This window comes from Oenanthe melanoleuca, chromosome 8 (genome assembly GCF_029582105.1).
Source record: "Oenanthe melanoleuca isolate GR-GAL-2019-014 chromosome 8, OMel1.0, whole genome shotgun sequence".
NCBI lineage: Eukaryota > Metazoa > Chordata > Aves > Passeriformes > Muscicapidae > Oenanthe > Oenanthe melanoleuca.
Genome location: NC_079342.1, coordinates 21,137,159 through 21,155,160, shown reverse-complemented (window position 1 = coordinate 21,155,160; position 18,002 = coordinate 21,137,159). Strand labels below are relative to the sequence as shown.

At 36.2% G+C, this 18,002-nt stretch overlaps 1 protein-coding gene across 2 annotated transcripts in view; it reads left to right on the top strand.

Moving 5' to 3' along the window:
- The window catches only part of FAF1 (Fas associated factor 1), a 147,440-nt gene that overhangs the window by 104,796 nt on the left and 24,642 nt on the right, over window positions 1-18,002 (top strand). For both annotated transcript variants that reach the window (XM_056498111.1, XM_056498112.1), the window contains exons 13-15: window positions 4,062-4,216; window positions 12,726-12,862; window positions 15,292-15,380. In XM_056498111.1, coding sequence (XP_056354086.1) covers window positions 4,062-4,216; window positions 12,726-12,862; window positions 15,292-15,380 — 381 coding nt within the window. The remainder of the gene's footprint in view (window positions 1-4,061; window positions 4,217-12,725; window positions 12,863-15,291; window positions 15,381-18,002) is intronic.

Here is an 18,002-nt window from a genome sequence, read left to right as displayed (position 1 = left end):
CCACAGATTCTGATCAAACATAAATAACCTTACCACTCATATACATGGTCTGGTTGAAACTGGAGGACAGGTATAGAAGTATAATTCTAGATTTTCAGGAAGAGTGAAACAGCTGCAGTGTGGTAAATGTCAGCACATAAGCTCCAGTTAAGTCCCATGTTAGTCACCATTTTCTTTCCAGTCTTGCCTGATGTGTATTAGCAGTTCTGTCCTTTAATTTGTAAATTATTTCTGAATTTGTGGATAACTGTTGTTTAGAAATTTCTGCTACAACACACCAGTTTAGTAGCTTCACTGTTAGCCTAGACACCCTTCATTTCTCATATCTAAAGAGTAGCTTCATCTTTCCTATCTGGAGGGTTGCCCCTGGGTATGGATCTCTCCTCAGCATCCTCTATTTGATTCTAAATAATGGATGTTTTTTGAACTTGTCTGCCTCATTCCACATTTTCTCTTCTTTCAAAGTTTGTGATTATAGATCTTTCCTGAGTTTGGCATTAATTATTGGATACTGTTTGCATTAGGTAAGATATCACTACAGGTGCAATTGATTGAAATGGAGATACAACAGTATAATAGGATCAAATAGTTGGGAGATGAAAGTAGACTAAATCAGGCTTTAACACACCTTTACCTGGCAGAGTGGGAAGCTGTTTAAACACCTTGCCATAGTTCCTGTGGATTCTTCATCACTGAATGATTTTTGAGATGAGGTGTTTTACTGATCGATAAAATTACAGGAAGATTAAACCAGGAGCTAGTTTGGGGATGTCATATGCTATGTTTAATACAAGATATGGGATCAGAAGTTTACAGGGATCACCTCACTCCTACTTTAGGAACCTGTGGGGTGCAATTTTTTTCAGATCTCTTCTACAAGGCTGGATAAAGTAGCTGTGTCCAAGGCTGATCCCATGAGCTCCAAGATGACCTTGCACATTGTGCACTTCAAACATTTAAAGAAGTGCAAATGCATCCCTTGGTTTATTTGAATTAGTTCTCGCTGCATAAAACCTGGAGGAAAAAAAAAATATTTTGATTTGACAGCCTACCACTTGGACAGAACATTCATGCCTCTAGGAGCTGATACATCATGAACTTTTCTGTCTCAGTCATTACTCAAACTTGTAAACCTGAGATTCAAAAATAACCATTCAGGTCCATGGTTTTGCTGACCCTTTTGATTGCATTGCTGTTCCCATTCAAGTTAATATTCTTGTGAGTTATCTGAGTTATTCAAAGCATTAGGAACTGACTGAGAAGCTTAGAAATCCCATTACCCACTGATGCTAATTTAGTCACCTCAAGATTTATGGGTTTTTTGCCTCTGTGACAACTTTTCCTTCAACTTTGCATCAGTGACAACTTTTAATTCTATACAAAGTATGTTAACTTCTCTGAAGCTTTGAAATGCCTGGTCTTCAGCATGCACATACTCTGAAAAATGCTTCCCTTGGTGGCTTGAGTTCCTCAAGTCCTAAGGCCTTTGGAAGTCCATCAGATATTCAGTGCTTAAAACCTTTCTGGTATCCCATACCATTGTAGGGACTCGTGAAAGTTTTTCCCTTTTGTATTTTTTTTTCTTGGTTAAAATTTCATGCTAAATATATAACCTCCAAATGATACTGTTGAAAAATCCAACACAGAACAGTCTAATTCTCCTTAGTAGGCTTCTTTTATGGAATTTGAGACTGTTCAACAGTTTTGTAAGGCTGTTTTAATAGTATTGACTTCAAAATACCCAATATTAGTCATAATAGAGTCCTAGAATTTACTCTGACTTTTCAAAGGCTTGAAATAAACACCACCAAAACTTGCTTATAAATATGTGCTACCGTGGGTTAGTAAAATAAACAAACCTGGAAACAAACCCACACAACAACAGCAACAACAATAAACTTCAAGCTGTGATCCTTTTGCAATCATGCATTTTTCCAAGGCAAAAATCCCCTGACTTTCATGAATATTTTTCAAAATCCTGTTTTAGCACTTCAGTTCTTCCTGCTACCCTTTGCATTTATCATAGCAGTATGTCTGTGCCCACCCTTTACATTTTGGATGAAGTATCAGATACAAGTACAGTCTTTTATGTGTGATGGAGTTTAGTGATTGTATGGTGAGATTTGTTGATGCAACAAAAATTACATTCCCTTGGGAAGTAACTCAGTGTAAACCTCCATTGTGTTGGTGCCTGTTCTGTTTACTAAAATTTGTCCCTAAATCTTTAAGCCTAAAACTGTACATATTTTGAAACATTCTGTTGTACGGAATCTCATATTTAACAGTTTCATGGGGTTGTTTCTTTGGAAGTAAAAGTGTTTCTCAAGAGCCTTTTTTTCTGTCCGCTCCCAGTGAAAAGAGGAGAGCAAAGCCATCCGCTTACCACAAAGCAGTACCACCACAAAGGAAAGATTAAGGGTTTAGAGAGAGGTCAATGTGGGTTTTTCTCTAACTAAACACTTTCCTAAAGTTTCCTTGTGGAAAAAATAATGAAGTCATCTCAGAGTTTTTAAAGAATTTTTATTTCTTTTTCACCGTCTGCATTCGCTTGTCTTCTCAGCATGGATGTTTAATCTTTCTAGGCTTTGTGAATTGGTCCAAATGAATAAGTGGTGAGCTGTCTCTCTAGGAGCTAGAGGCTTATTCTAAGGCCCTAATCACTGAGTAAACACATCTTTGCCCTCCCTCTCTTACAACTGCTATATAATAGTCGAGATTCTAGCACAGTAACCTGGATATTGCAGGGATCGACGCTTTGAAATGCAGAACGGCTGATCCTCAAAAACAGACAGTGCCTGATCTTCCCCTGCCTCTTTCTTCTTTTTAAATTAAATATCACCACAGAAATGCTGTTTTATTGCATGATATTGTGCATCAGTGCCCTGGATTTTCAAGTTTAGTTTCAGTCAACATTGTTGGCTGCACTTATATGGATCTCTGCATGTTGGGCTTATTAATGGCCCTTCCTGGCACATGTGTACGTGGTTCTGAAGAACATTTAAATTAAATTAGACAAACAGTAATGCAAATTACTAATCCCTTTCCCAAAGTCGAATGTTCAAATGTTCCTTTTATAAATAGTCATTAAATTTTATCCAAAGCCAGCATATGAGGCAAGAGCCCTACCAGGTTTTCTTGCAAGACAGCTTGCTGGAAATTGCATCCCATGTCTTGCTATATCAATACACATCAATATCTAGAGTTCAGTGTTACTTCTGATGAAGAGATTTGAAATTACTTTAAATAAAATCTGAAAATAGCAGCGTATCATCTCAGCAAATATGTTCAAGTGCTATTTTAAAATAAAGTAAGTAATTTATATGGGTATGGAGGAATGGGAAGCTGTAATTTTCTGAATTATATTTATAATTAATTGAATGCCAGTTGCAGAATCACAGTCCTTAGCTAGCTCATAGTCTCCCTGTATTTTTGTTTTCTATATTTACATGCACACAGACTTGCTTTCCAAAAGGTAGTCTGAGATTTTTATGGGGATGCAGCTGCTGACAGTGAAGCTCAAGTTTTACTTGACAGGGTTCCAGAAGAACAGCACGGAATATTTTGTTTCAAGAGACCATAGACACTATCTCAACATGTAGTGCCTCTTTATTTGGCTAAAGTGGTGGTGATAGCAATGCACTATCATTCTTTCAGGTTTTTTTAACTGTTTTTTTTTGAGATTCTGTCCAATCAAGAGGTGTGTTTCTTGTTCAGGGAAATGTCACTTTTGTTAGGCAGCAAGCTAAAAAAGTTCAGTCAATTCTTAAATCTATTAATAAAGTTTTTTGTTTTCATTTGTTGTTCTTTTCATGTTCTAAGCATATAATATATTGTATTTTAGTACTCAGAACATTAGGAATCATTAAGACTATTTAAAAATTTGCAGGGATGGACCATTTGACTTGAAATCTGCTGGTTATTTCTTGTGTGTGCATGTTGAGATACTTGTCACCCTTGATGAACCCCATCATGGGTACTAACACACAAATCTGCAGCAGCAACTGTAAATTGCTAAATTGCCTGAGGAACTTTTCACTCATCTCTTGTCACATTTTTTCCAGAGAAAGCTTCTTGCTATCTACCTCCACCATGATGAAAGTGTACTAACCAACGTCTTCTGCTCACAAATGCTCTGTGCTGAATCTATTGTCTCCTACCTGAGTCAGAACTTCATAACCTGGGCATGGGACATGACAAAAGAAGCAAACAGAGCAAGGTAAGACTCTTTGGACTCTGAGTGGAGCTGCTTTTCTCAGGGAGGGCCCTTATATCTGGCTATCAAATCTTCTGTTGCTTAATATCTATTTGAGCTAAAACTTCATGCACATTCTCAGCTGATCAATGAGGCTGTGCTGGCTTACATTCATTGAGGATTGGACTGGCCTTGTGTTCATCACAAAGTGACTTCTTATCCCTGTGCAGGAAAAAGTTAATTGAAGATTTTTTTTTTCCCCAGTTAATTTTTAAACAATATTCCATATTCAAACATGTGCCTTCACAGTTATGCATTGCAGTGCCATAATATTACATGGCATTACTTGTGTGTATGTTGGTGTAATTGCACATGAGCTTTCTGGGGCAATAACTATTGTAGTTAATGAAAATCTCATTTAAAAATAACATACATGTGATAAATTAGTATTATGACCAGATTATGCAAAATGTTAAACACTTGCAATTCATATGAACTTTTTTGAACTAGAGTGTTCTTACAGAACATTTCTTTGGGAATGTTCAGATATTTTTGGTTTAGTATAATAAAGGTTTTAGTATAATAAAAGCTGTCTTATGTCTTAGAGAAGCCATAATTTTTCTGATGAGTAAAGAATTAAAACTGTAGATTCCACCTCCTACAACTTTTGTAGGTTACCAACAAATTTTCTTAGTGTTATGATAAGGTCTCTTTCTTCTTTAGTTATTTATCATGATCTACTAAAAATAATTATATCATTATTATTATAACATTTAGAAATCAGACTTGTTTGATTCTCTAATCTGGATCTGATTTCATAACCTTTATTTACCCAGAAGATGACTGATCATGTCTTGCCAGGTTAACATCCTATGTATATTACTATAATTAGAGTTACACTAATTTTTGACTGAAAGATGCAACAGTCATTTGGCCCAGAATAAGGTTGCCACTTCTTTACACAATTCCAGTGGTCATTGAACAAGAAAAATTATACATTTATGTTTCTTTGTCTTGTGGATTATTAGAATAGAGCATTTATGCATTTCTAGTCTTCACCATGTAAATTATAGTTAATATTTCTTTACTGAGGTGACCTTGGAGAATAGAACAGTCTCTTTTTCTAATGTGCTTTTTAAATGACACTCAGGTTTCTCAGGAATTCCTCACTTGACCTTCTGCATTTTGTCATTGGAGGGGTCAGCAGCAATGTTTCTGGTTTAAGTAATTCTAGAGAAGTGTAAAAGGTTATGGAAAAAAGCAGTTGCAAAAACAGATTAAAAATTTCTGAAAAAGAAAAAAAGTAAGAGAGGAAAAAGAAACATCTAGGTTCTTTCATGGGACCAAATACATAGACTAGAAAGTTGCTTAAGTCTTTTGGTATTGCCATTCATGGGCAGTAAGGAGCCTCCTCCTTTTCTTTTATCCCACAAGTTGGTGTAGAAGGAAACACTATTTCTAAACCATCTGTAGTGGCTAAGTTCAGTTGACTACCTGCTGTTCTATTGTCTGCTTTTCTATTTAATTCTCTAGTTTCTTTTATTTTACAATGACAAAAAATTGCAGTGTAGTTTCTTTTGAAAAACTGTGTTTGAGGGGTTTTTTATGACTAACGATCAACAGCCATGTAATTGCTTTGTTGTGTTTTACTAAAGAAATCTATTAAGTAGCACAACTTTGATACACTAGTAATAAGAGTTTGCAGGTTACACAGACACCTGTGGTGACCAAAGCGACAGAAGCTGCTTGTTAGAAAGAGCCAGTACAGCTGTGTCCTATTAACTCCTTATGACACTTCTTAAAACACAAAATAAAGGGCTTGTTTAAGGCTTTATAGCTGCTCTCAATGAACTTAGTCCCTGATTGTGCTGGACGATAGGGTTTTTAAGCCTTCATTTTTTTGCTTTCTGTTAACAACAACAAAGAAACTGTCATATTAACAGTGAGGTCAAAAAATAGTAAGGGGTAAACAAGGCATGCTGGCTCGAATTAGAATAATTTCTCAGTTGTGTTTAGTGTCACATCCTGCTCCTTAGACTGTGGTTTCTTCAGAGGGGGCATGATGCTTCCTTCTCCCTTTGGAAAGTGCCAGTGCACTGTGGGCATTCCCATAAATAAATACTCAGTCCCTCTGTTCAGTCACTACCCTTCATGTGACACAGTGGTCCTGGAGCCCATTCTCTTCTGTATCCCTATGAACACAGTTAAATGTAGCTTTTTATTTGAATGGTGAGAAGACAACAGCAACAACAGGAGGAGCTGAGTGCCTGCTGGTGTAGCCCAAGAGCAACTCATTTATATTCTTACAGTTGCATTGTAAAAATGCTGGAAAAGCCAGGGTGGGACAGCAGATGAATCAGGCCCACTTGATTTACAGCAGCCAACAGGCACACCTGAATGTCAGTAGTAAAAGAAGTGGTTTTATACTGAGCAATGGCATCAATAAATTCAAACAGGTATAAAGACTTTCCTTGTATAAGCCAAAAAAATCTTCTGAATGTTCTGATTCACAGATGTCATTCTATTCCAAAATTAGACCTAATAGTTGTTTCCAATTTTCTCATTAATGAGAGTCCATCCTGAACACTGTAGAACAAAACCAGCTCCAAAATCTTGTTATTTCCCCCAATTTTTAATGTGTTTCTCAGCTGTCACTGATACAGAAATGTGCTTTAAAACCTGCATTACTGTGCAATAGTACATTTCTTCTTGAATCTTTCCATCTTCAATATCCATTCCGACAGACTGAAGAGAGTCTGTAGGCAGGAGTAAAACAGTGTGTGGGCACTGGGTACCTGGCAGCAGTAGTGCAAGAGCATAAGCATTACAACTTTGGGAGTCAGATACTAAAAAATTTCTTTCTACAGCCACACAGGACTGTTACTTTGTCAAAAAGAAGGCAAAGTTAGTTAATACAGTTGAGTGAAAGTTTTGTTTTGGCTTCCATGGGTTTTAAATTCCTCTGACATCAGACTTGCAGTAAATGGAATTGTTACTTTGAGTAAGTTCTGTGATGATTAATTTTTTCATTAATCATAATAAAATTATAAATAAATGGAAAATAAAATAAGTCTTCATTTAGGAAAATAATGTGCTTTTATAATACTGTTAAGGAACATAAATGAAATCTTTTATCTCCTGTAGTTTTGACTTCAGTTTAGGGAGCAACTCTTTGAAATATTCTTGTGATCTCTTCCTATTGGCAGTCTGCTGGGAATTCTGGCCCTGCCATTTGGCCCAAGTACACACCTTGGGCCATCCCTTGGGCTGAGCAATTCCTCAATTTCCACAGGGATTCTGGGATAGATAAGGGCAGAGCCAGACACGAACAGCTCTAGTTCTGGCACTTTTTGACTTCAAAGAATTGAGTCAATACCGTTGTTCTAATACAATTACTTGCATGAGAGTTGTATGTATTTATGCAAACACATGCCTAACTGGTTTTGTTAATTCATTAATGTTCATTAATATGTTTGTATCCAGGAAAGATGTATTGTGATATATATATATACACACACATAAACATACCTTATATTTGTACACACAGCATTTACAAACACAGATAATGTGCAATATTAAGAGCTTTCCAGCACACATAGTGTTTGCCAAGCAAAGCCAAAACCATGAGACAGTGACTCAAAAATCTGTAGCAGCATTTTAGCTTCTGATATCATTGCCCTTGGGCACTGTATATCAAGGTGTTGCCAGTTTTGCTCTGATGACAGGTACTTGTTAGTTTTAATGTTCAAATGATAGGTTTTCACTTTGCTTAAGCTTAGGAAAGAGTTAATTCACTAAAGTGCTTCTCAGCAGCAGGTTGTCTTCACCTGCAATTTCTGCCATCAAGTGATTAGCCATATTCACAGTTGCTGACCCTTAATTCTAACCTACTGAATGATGCATGCCTGGATGAAGACCAGTTGACCATATTACTCCAGCTCCCCAATCCCATTTGATCCTTCAGCAAATATATTGCAGGTGTGGGGTCTATGAGAGCGGGAGGAGCTGAGTTAATTTCTCACTGCCTCTTTAGGAGTGACCACAGATTCTGTATATATTGCTTGAAAAACTGTTGGACGTGTTCTTTAGGCACTAAATCCTTAGCAGGTTTCACAGAACAGTGTGAAAACCCTTTCTATTGTATTCTGCAATTTTTTATTTAATTTACTTTAATAGCAATACAGTGCCAGTCAATAAAAACAGGTCAGAAGTCTAATTAATGTTTTAAAAATAAAGGTTCTCAAACACCAGGCGAGTTTGTCATTTTCTGTATGGTTTGTTTTGAGGAGGAAGAGGAAAGAAGGTGAGGAGGGAACCCTTCTGTTCCATGATTACATCCCACCCGCTCATTTTCTCCTTTTCTCCTTTGCTTTTGATTTTAGTGGCGGTCTTAACAGAATGTCAAGATCAATTTGCAGCATGGTTTAACTCAAGGTTTGCATTCTGCCAGCAGCAATTGTCCTAACGAACAATGCCGTGTGTTCTTGTAACTTCAGAAGCTTTTAGGAGGCTCATGGCAAGGGCAGCATCTAATGACTTTATTAGTGTAGGGTTTCAAAATGGACTCGGTAATTGTTCGCATCTCTTTGTCATTTAGTCATAATTACTGCATAGTATTGTTCAGGGTTGCACTTGTGAATAGTTTCCTAATAGCACTAAAACGAAGAAAAAAAGAGGAAAAGGATAAAAGGTGATTGTCTCTTTAGATGGAGAACAAAACAGCCTGTATATAGATGATGGTTAAACTGTTTATTATACACCCACCAGAAAAGGTAAACTATCCCTGCTTAAATATTTATGTGCTTCAAGGTAATTTCATGTTAGTAATCTAAAAGTGTCCAAATTTGGAAAACTAAAAATCAGCAGAGAATGCATTTTGATCTGGTCGTGATTAGGAAGATATGGATGTCTATAATATCCAGCTATAAATAGAAAGCAGCCTCTCTGATGTTATCAAGGTTTTTGGTGCATCAGTTTATGTGCCTTTAACAATGTTCTAAGGTCATCTGAGAAAAATAGATATTAAACCCAAGGAATTAATTAAACTGATAGATTTGTAAGCACATGTTTTGAGTCCCCACTCTAAAACAAAATCTCAAAGAATGTTCTATCCCACTGTACTCAGACTACAACTAGTTGATTAAGCTTGTTGAACAGAAAAGGTGAGAAAAACCTCCTTTTTTGTGTCCTGTGCTAAAGAGGTGAAGGCAAAAAAACAGGCAGTCGAGATATATTTGTGGACTATTTTGAGGAAGGATCTGGTTGTGTTCTTTTATTGCTTGGCTCTTCTACGGTATTTGTGCAATCTTTCCTCCAGTTTGGAGACTCTCATTGACTTTACAGAATTGTGTTTTACTTGTCAGGATGATTCTTTGGCTTGTCAAGATTAATCTGAATTCTCTGACTTCTAATGTGCTTGTAGCTTCTCCCACTTTACCAACATCTGTAAAGTAACTAAACACACTATCTGTTCTTATCTAGGCAATTATTATATCTGTATATTAAATCTACTTGTGGCAAGCTTTGGATATTCCTTAGGGCATCATACAGTGCATGATAGGTGATGATGAAAGTGTATCTTGTGTGTTCCATTCTTTGTGCAGTGTTCTATCAAGGAGTCAAGGTAAATTTTATTTAGACTTTCACCAGTGACTTTGCCTGGTGTCCAAGGATGAACTAATGGGTTTAGAGTGATTTGGTTTAGACTGAATGGGGTTGTGAAGTATTTATCTAATCCTGTTGAACCTTTCAAGTTGGGAATCAGATCTTCCATGTTTTAGGAAGAGATATATAACCCACTCATATAGGCTTTACTTTTATATAAAGAAGTGAATAAAATAATGCTTTTTAGCATTATTATCTGATGTTTAGCATGTAGATCCTGAAGATGTTACCCACATAATTTGATTTAGACTGCTGTATATCTCTTTAAAATGTGCCTGTGTCTGCTGCTCCTTGTGTTTGAGTTACAACCCTGCCAATGTGGGTAAGGCAGTAACTCTGCATTATGGACACCAAGATCATTTTAATATGCCAATTCAGGACCTCAGCTTTTACTCTTTTAAAAATGTAAATACCTAATACAAAAATGTTATTTTTACATTAACATTTTAATGAGTCTTTTGTTGACTTTGCACATTATATAATTATTATTAAAAACAATCAGACATCTTGCATATTTAATATTCATAATTGTTTTCTTCATGCTTGACAAAAAGTTCCTTTTTTTTCCAAACCCATTTCTGAAATGTTGAAGGCTGTTTAAGGTTGGCTTTGGGAATTATCTAGTCATAAATAAATCACTCTTTTTTTTGCCCAAAGTCATCCAGTTTGTGTTCTTGAAAGGAATAGGTCTTTTAGAAGAGATTGTCAGATTTTCTGCTGCTGCTGCTTTTTGAGGAGGACTTAAGGCTGAGAAGATACAGCAAAAAACATCTTTAGTGGAGCCTTTCTCTTCTGTTAAAAAGTCATTTTCAAGAAGCATAGAGGGCACTATGTGCCAAGGGGCCTCCAAACTTTTCCAAAGTTTTCCCTTCTGTACGTAAAAATAAAAGGTAACTACAGGAATTTAAATTACAAATAGCCAGAACTTTGTTATTTCTGTTGATACAGAAAGTAAAGAAAATCTGAATTACTACGAATACTACGAAGATCTAAAATTTTTTAATATTTATTTTTAATGCATTTTTCCATACATTTGAGAGCTGAGTCAAAACGCCAGGTGTCTCTCTGCAAATTCCAGGAGCACAACTCCTCTGAGTTGGTTGACTAAATACAAAATAGCACTTCTTCACCTCCAGTTAAATATTTTGGTTTTCCATGAAACCTGAGTGCTTTTCTTCTGTGGTGTGTTGTTAAACAGTTTTAATACACAAGTCTCAGGAGTTCTGTTCAATTGTCCACTGTCTTTATTGCTTCCAAGAGTGAGACCTTGAATTCACAGAAGTCGTTTTGCTGTGGAAGATCACTGCTGACTTCTATGAGGCCAACATTTCACTTACCTCTTCCCACCTTGAAAGGAAAAGATCAAAACCCATTCTTTATCTGAAGAGTTTCCATGTCCAGGCTTTACAGATGCTGTTTTATCCTTACCAGATGTTACGTGTCTGTGTCGCTGGTTCTGATATAGCAGAGTTTGTTCAGCCTTTTTGATGTCTTCTTTGTGGGTGATTGTTCTGAGTTGAAAAATAGAGAGAATCAAGGAGTAACACTCATGGCTTTGAAATATTTGCTTGCCACCCCCACCCATTGCCTTCCATCCAAAGACAAATTCTCTCTGAGGGGAGGTTTTTTTTTGTACTTCAGGTGCCTCAAATTAGCTCAATGCTGTACTTGTCAGGCTTATCCATTTTTACCCATTTTATTGGATACAATATATATATATTGATTAAAATAAAACCACAGTTTTGAATCTTTTCAGTATCTTTGAGAAGAAATTACTCGGAGCACTTAACATTTTAATGCAGTTTGTCTTTTCAAATAGATTTGGCTTCTAATGCATGTGAGAACGGGACTTTGCTCTGCAGTTAGAGCATACATTTCAGAGTAGTTGTTACCTAAAATATTATCACAAGGCATAAGAAAACACACGATTTAAGTTGCCTTTCATGAACATAATTAAGAATTAATAAGCCTGTACCAGTGGCTAGTCCTCAGAATTTCCACTGTTTTGCCTTTTGTGACCCGTGTTATTAAAAGTCCATTATTTTTACAGACTTTATTAAATTGGATCTTATTAAAGCATTCTATATTTGCATTTGGTCTTTCATAATTCATTATTATTATGACATTTACTTTTTACCATCAGATCTGAAAACATATCATAAGCTACCCTTTTCTCTTGAAAGAAATGCTAATTTCAAACAGTCCTTTAATGGAAGAGAAAAGCTTTATCAGTTTTTTCATTTATTCAAGATCGTGTTAAGAATACTAATGTTAGACTTCTGTATGCTAATATCTAAGAGCTTTTTTTGGTCAAAAGCTTAGAATTATTGTTTTTTAGACCACACTGCTAAGTATGTCACTGGCAGGGCACTAGTACAAAAGAAAATACAATTCTGAAGTACCATGTTTTAATTCTGTGACTGATAAAACCAATTTCTTGCTCTTTCATTATTAAATTATGCTATTATATGAAATTTACTATTTTTTACTTCATCATGTTTTTTAGATTGTTGCTCTTCCTAGTTTCTCTTTAGAAGTTTTAAACAATTGATTCACCATCATTATTTTTGGGGGTAGTTTTGAGTTACAGTCTTCACGTAGTATAACAAGAAATTGAATTGTCCATGAAATAAATCACTGTCTCGAGCAGTTGTTAATTGTTTCAATTTAGACAACGTGGACTCTATCATGTTTATAAATATTATAATAATTTAGTCATAAGAAGAGATAAAGAGCTCTAGAACTGAATGCAGGACGTGTTAAACAGTAGGTAATATACAGTTAAACTGCTGAATTTAGCATAATTATTTTTTTAAACTTAACTTCATAAAATCCTCTACAATGTTGACTATTTTTCTTCCCCCACAAGGTTTCTGACGATGTGCACTAGACATTTTGGGAGTGTTGTAGCCCAAACAATTCGAACTCAGAAGACAGACCAGTTTCCACTTTTCCTTATAATTATGGGAAAACGATCATCGAATGAAGTGTTGAATGTAATACAAGGTACAGTTCTTTACATTACAAGTATTCCTTATGTGAGTATTGGAACTGTTATGAGAGGTCTTTGCTAACTGTTTCTCTTTTTAGATGTCCAGTATATTAATTTATTACACAATGCACACTTTAAATTGCCAGGGTATAATTATCTACTACTCATAAATGTATTAATTAGCATGGTGTTAGAGATTGGAGTTGACATGACTGTAGTAGAATTGTAGTTTACATTTTTCTTTTTTTTTCAGTGGAAGTTAATTTCCTAACTTAGTTTTTCAAATTTATATCCAGATACATTCCTGATTTCCAGAATATCCTGGCTGCACTTTTTGCATAGTGCTGGAATGCAATTGGTTCTTTGTTTGTAGTTCCTTGTTAATACCTGAGCTCCTGTTGCTAATATTTGGACCTGCCTGAAGCATCGAGACCCCCACACCAGATCAGATTTAAGTTTCTAATATAATCTCACATAAATGAAGCTTTCTGGCTTACATGAGGAGTTCTTTCTGGTGTAACCATTCCTCTGATTTCACTGGCAGCAGGATGACTTAGATGTGGAGTGTTGCCCTCTGACTGCTGTTCTCCGTAACTCTTCAAATTAGAGCACATCAAAGAATGGCTGCCTCTCATTTCTTCTGCTTTCTCCACAAGTTTGCCTTCATGACACTGTCCCCTCATTTTTTTATGGCTTATATCTAGTAATCTTTATTGTAATCTCATTTTCCTGAGGAAATTCAGCCTCAGGAAATGCTGCCTTTTGCAGACAAACATTAGTTTTTCTTTTTGCATCTGGAATTAATAATTTTCTTGAGGAATCTGCAGTGTTTCTTCCTTTGGACAAAGTGGTTAATTTTTGCACAGATTTTGTCTCCTCAGTGCAAGGTACAGCACAACACTAATTCATGGTATGAATGCCTGTAACTTGTAAAACCTATTTCATTTTGTGGTTATTTCATAGAAATTGTCTTATAAGTAGCTTGGTTTTCTGACTCTGCAGTACAGTTCAGAACCTTTGCCATCCCACTGAAGTCAGTGGTGCTGCTGACTTCAATTACTTAACTGCTTTAGCAACAATTCAAAGTCATAATACAGTGCAGTTTTATATTAAAAAATAATCCAGATTGTTTAATTGCATGCATTAAATTAATGATTTTTCAGGTTTTCTGCAATCTTTTGCACTAAACTAAAATGATCACCTATTGTAGCCTTACTTCAATTTATCCTTTAACAAGAATCACACAGTCTCTGCTTGCTGTTTTCCCAGGAATGGGGACACTGGTATCTTTTAACAATACTGCCTCAATGAATGGTAGTGTCTGAAGTCCAGCATGTTGTAGCATGTGGGATAACATTTTCTGCTAAGGTAGCAAATGTTAGAAATGGGAACAATGAGGGCCTTTCAGGGCTGGGCAAGAAGGCATGTTGACAGAAGAGATACAACTATATAGAAACCTAAGACCCCAGTGGCATTTATTGAAATGCAGACTGTCTAAGTTTGCTTTTGATTTTTATTTTTTTTCCTGGGGTTGGAAACTATGGGGACAGTCTTGTTTTCTTTAGTGGTACTTGTTCTGCTGGGGTCCAACAGCTGTTTAGGCTGGCAGATGTTAAGACTTTTTAGTTTTTGACCATTTCTCATGGTTTAAGACCTTTTAACTACTATGATGAGTGGCTTTAATGGGTAGTCTAGTCTTCAGTTTAGAAAGAAAAATCAAAAAATGCATCTTAATAGGAAATTAAAGTAATCTTTCAGTCTTTATGAAGACTGGAGGCATGCTGGAAGGAAAACATGGGGAGGTATCTGTTTTCCTATTATGTGTTCTATTTCATGATACACACATGGATGACACAATTTCCCACTTCATTAGCTTTGCAAGTTTTTTGAGAGGTAAATAGACTGAAGAAAATACAGTATTTGAAGTGTTGTTACTAGTTATACCCAAATAAAATGTGCTCACACATCCATTCAATCATTGTATTCTGAGTTTTTCCATTGTTTTAAACCAATCCATTTGGATGCTGCTGTCAACATCCTACCTTTTGTTGCCTGACTAAGCAGTTCCTTCAGGCTCCCTGGGAATTCTAAAAGTGTAAAATCAATTTCACATAAGGGAATCCCAGATCTGCTGCTTTCCTTTAACATCTGTGACTAAAAGACAAAATAAAGTTAATTTATGCAAGCATGAAAGCAATTGTTCAGATTTGCACCACCTGATATTTTAACCTGTGATCAACCTTCATAAAAACAATTTTGAGTTTTCAGTAAAAAGGTGAACTGAAAGCATTCTACTGAGATATTTGCATTTTCTACTCGTTGTTTTTTTTTTTTTTTTTTTTTTTAAAGTCTAGCTATTTCTTATGGATTAATTCTAAAATGACTTCTTTTTTGTTTAATAACTTTAATGAAATGAAGTTCAGCTATCTTCCTTTGTTGCTAGGTAACACAACAGTGGATGAGCTAATGATGAGGCTGATGGCTGCAATGGAGATCTTCAGTGCCCAGCAGCAGGAAGACATAAAGGATGAGGTGAGCACTGAAAGTTCCTCCAGATACCTCCTGGCTTCCCCTGATCACTGGGGATGTAAATGAACCACATGTTTCTTCAGCCAGTGGAGTTGGTTATGTTGTGTTTTAGTGTCTCTTCCATTGTCAGAAATTAAAAAGGTAAAGTCTCCTTTGTGTATTTGGGTATCTCAGAACAACTCCTCCTTTTTGGTCTTGTTATTTTCAGTTTCTTTCCTTTTTCTGAACATTAGTCACCAGTGACTGTTTACATTAGAGTAATTATTATTATATAGCTTAGTATGCTCATACAAGGAAAATTATCTGATTTTTTGCCACTGACCTGCTTCAAGTCATAGATAGAAAACAGAAATAGATTAATATATCTTAAATGTGTCTGTTTAAAAGGGGACTGAAACCAACCAGTACACCAGTACTGAACCACCATTCAGAATGATGCAGAATGCATAAATGATCACAAGACTTCTCAAAACCAGTGTTTCAATTACACAGAAGTAGACACAGTGAGTTACACAGCTGAAAGATCTTTATCTGTTACTCTATAAATTGAAAATGACATTTTGAAGTAATGAAGTACTTAGGAATTTGTAATAATAGGTGTGTTGCCATTCAAGATTATTCTTATCCTGTTGTATAGACATTGATTGACAATAATTCACTAAACACATTCTTCACATTTAAATCTTGTATCTCATTAGTACAAGATTTACTGACTATAATATGAAGGTACATTATCTGCACAATATCTGTCATTCATTTTTTCTTCTTTATTTATGCTGCCTGTAATTCATTGGTAGAGAAATTGACTTTAATTTTGTTAATACTGAACACAAATTTAAACATGAGGATTACAACAAAAATCCAAGGCACAATATAACTGAATTTTTTATTGCACTTTAACAGGAGTGTGTTGAGTATGGGAGTTTTTTAATGCTTTAGTAAGAAGGTGAAATTTATATCACAGATGAGCTCCAGGAGAGGTTCAGAATTAAAAACTGTAAAAGCTGATAAAAAGGAAGTGAAGCAAAAGCTGAGGGAAACAAAAGCATATAAAGTCAGAGAGGTAAGAGCAAACAAGGGATAGGAGAAGAAACTAGAAGTGATAGGATTGGAACAGAGTGAGAATCAGGACCCCAGACCTGATGCAGAACCTGGAACTGGCTCCTGTCCTGGGCTGCTCTTTGTCCTTCACTGGGTGGCCAAGAGCAGTGACAGTGACAGCCCAGTCCCCACATGGGATTGTTGTCTCCTGGCTTCTTTCCCCAGGTGCTCTGCCTGTCTAGAGAGAATGGAAAATGGATTTTTATGCATTTCTTCAAAATCTACCTTTGTTCAAGTCTTTTGCAGTCTTTTATTTTTCTGTCACTGAAAGCACTGGTGACATTTCTTCCCCAGCAGGAGCTTTTTCTAACACACTTTGACATTCAGAAAACTGATGGAAAATTTCATAAACTTTGGGGGCAGCTTTCTGGACTCTATGGGTTCTATACACAAATAGAATATTTACTTACACCTTGGCTCCACTCATTACAAGCACACTGAAAAGGTGATCTCAGACACTTTTGCCTTTGAAGCAGGAAGTTTTCATAACAAAAAATTACCTTGCTTTATGAAATTACTATTCCAGAGAGGGAGTATTTGACAAGCAGTCTGTACTCAATAGAGAGCTTCAGCCTGAAAACAAAATATTGCCTTTTTGTGGTTAGCTACGTAACATGTAGCTTTCTTGTAAGCCTGGTACTTGACAACTTCAAGTGTTCAAACATCAACACCTTTTCTTTTTTAAGATCTTGCTGCAGTTGGTGCAATTTTCCCCAAATATTACAATAGCAAACAGGATACAGAGTCCGGTTTCTGTTACTGTTTTCTTAATAACAACAATAAGCCATGGTAAAACCACAAGAAGATAAGCAGAAAATTCTTTTGTGCTTTAAAAAGAGAAGTCATCAGTGTAGCATTGCTGTAAACAGAAGTGTGTGTGAGAGAATCAGAACTGGAAACATTTGTAAATGACAGCATGAAGTCAGTCATGAGTGGGTTTATGCAGCTGAAATTCTCATGCACTTGAAAGCTTCCAGCACAGCCATTGCATAATTCTGTTAGGCACAGCATGTTTTGCAGTGCCCTCTGATGGTTATTTGGGTACAGGAGGACTGGTACCACTCCAGCTGCTGCTCCAGGTGTTCAGCTGATGTTGGCTGTAGCTACAGGCAGCTCCCTGTCACTGGGTGTAGGTGGGATGCTCAGAGCAGCATCACCAACTTGCCTCACCTACATGAGCCACCTCGTTAGCTGCTGGTAATGATAGTCTGTTTAGCTAAATCCTGTGCTTTTGAATCCATGTTTTGGTAAAATTTATCAGCTTAGCCTCATAACATTTTAATGGGGCAAATCTCTTGCATATATTTTTAGTATTAAGTGCTAAAATACCATCACTTAACTGGATTTAATTTTTAGATTTGTGTGTTGTACTCCGTTAAGCTTTTTCTTACATAATCTCCAAAGAAAGACCTTAAAAACCTTGGGATGCACACACTCATACTCATAGTAACCCATCATACCTGTCCTGGTGTGTAACTTCTGCAGCTGTTTTCTCTCCCAAGTTTTCTTAAAGGGAGATCAACC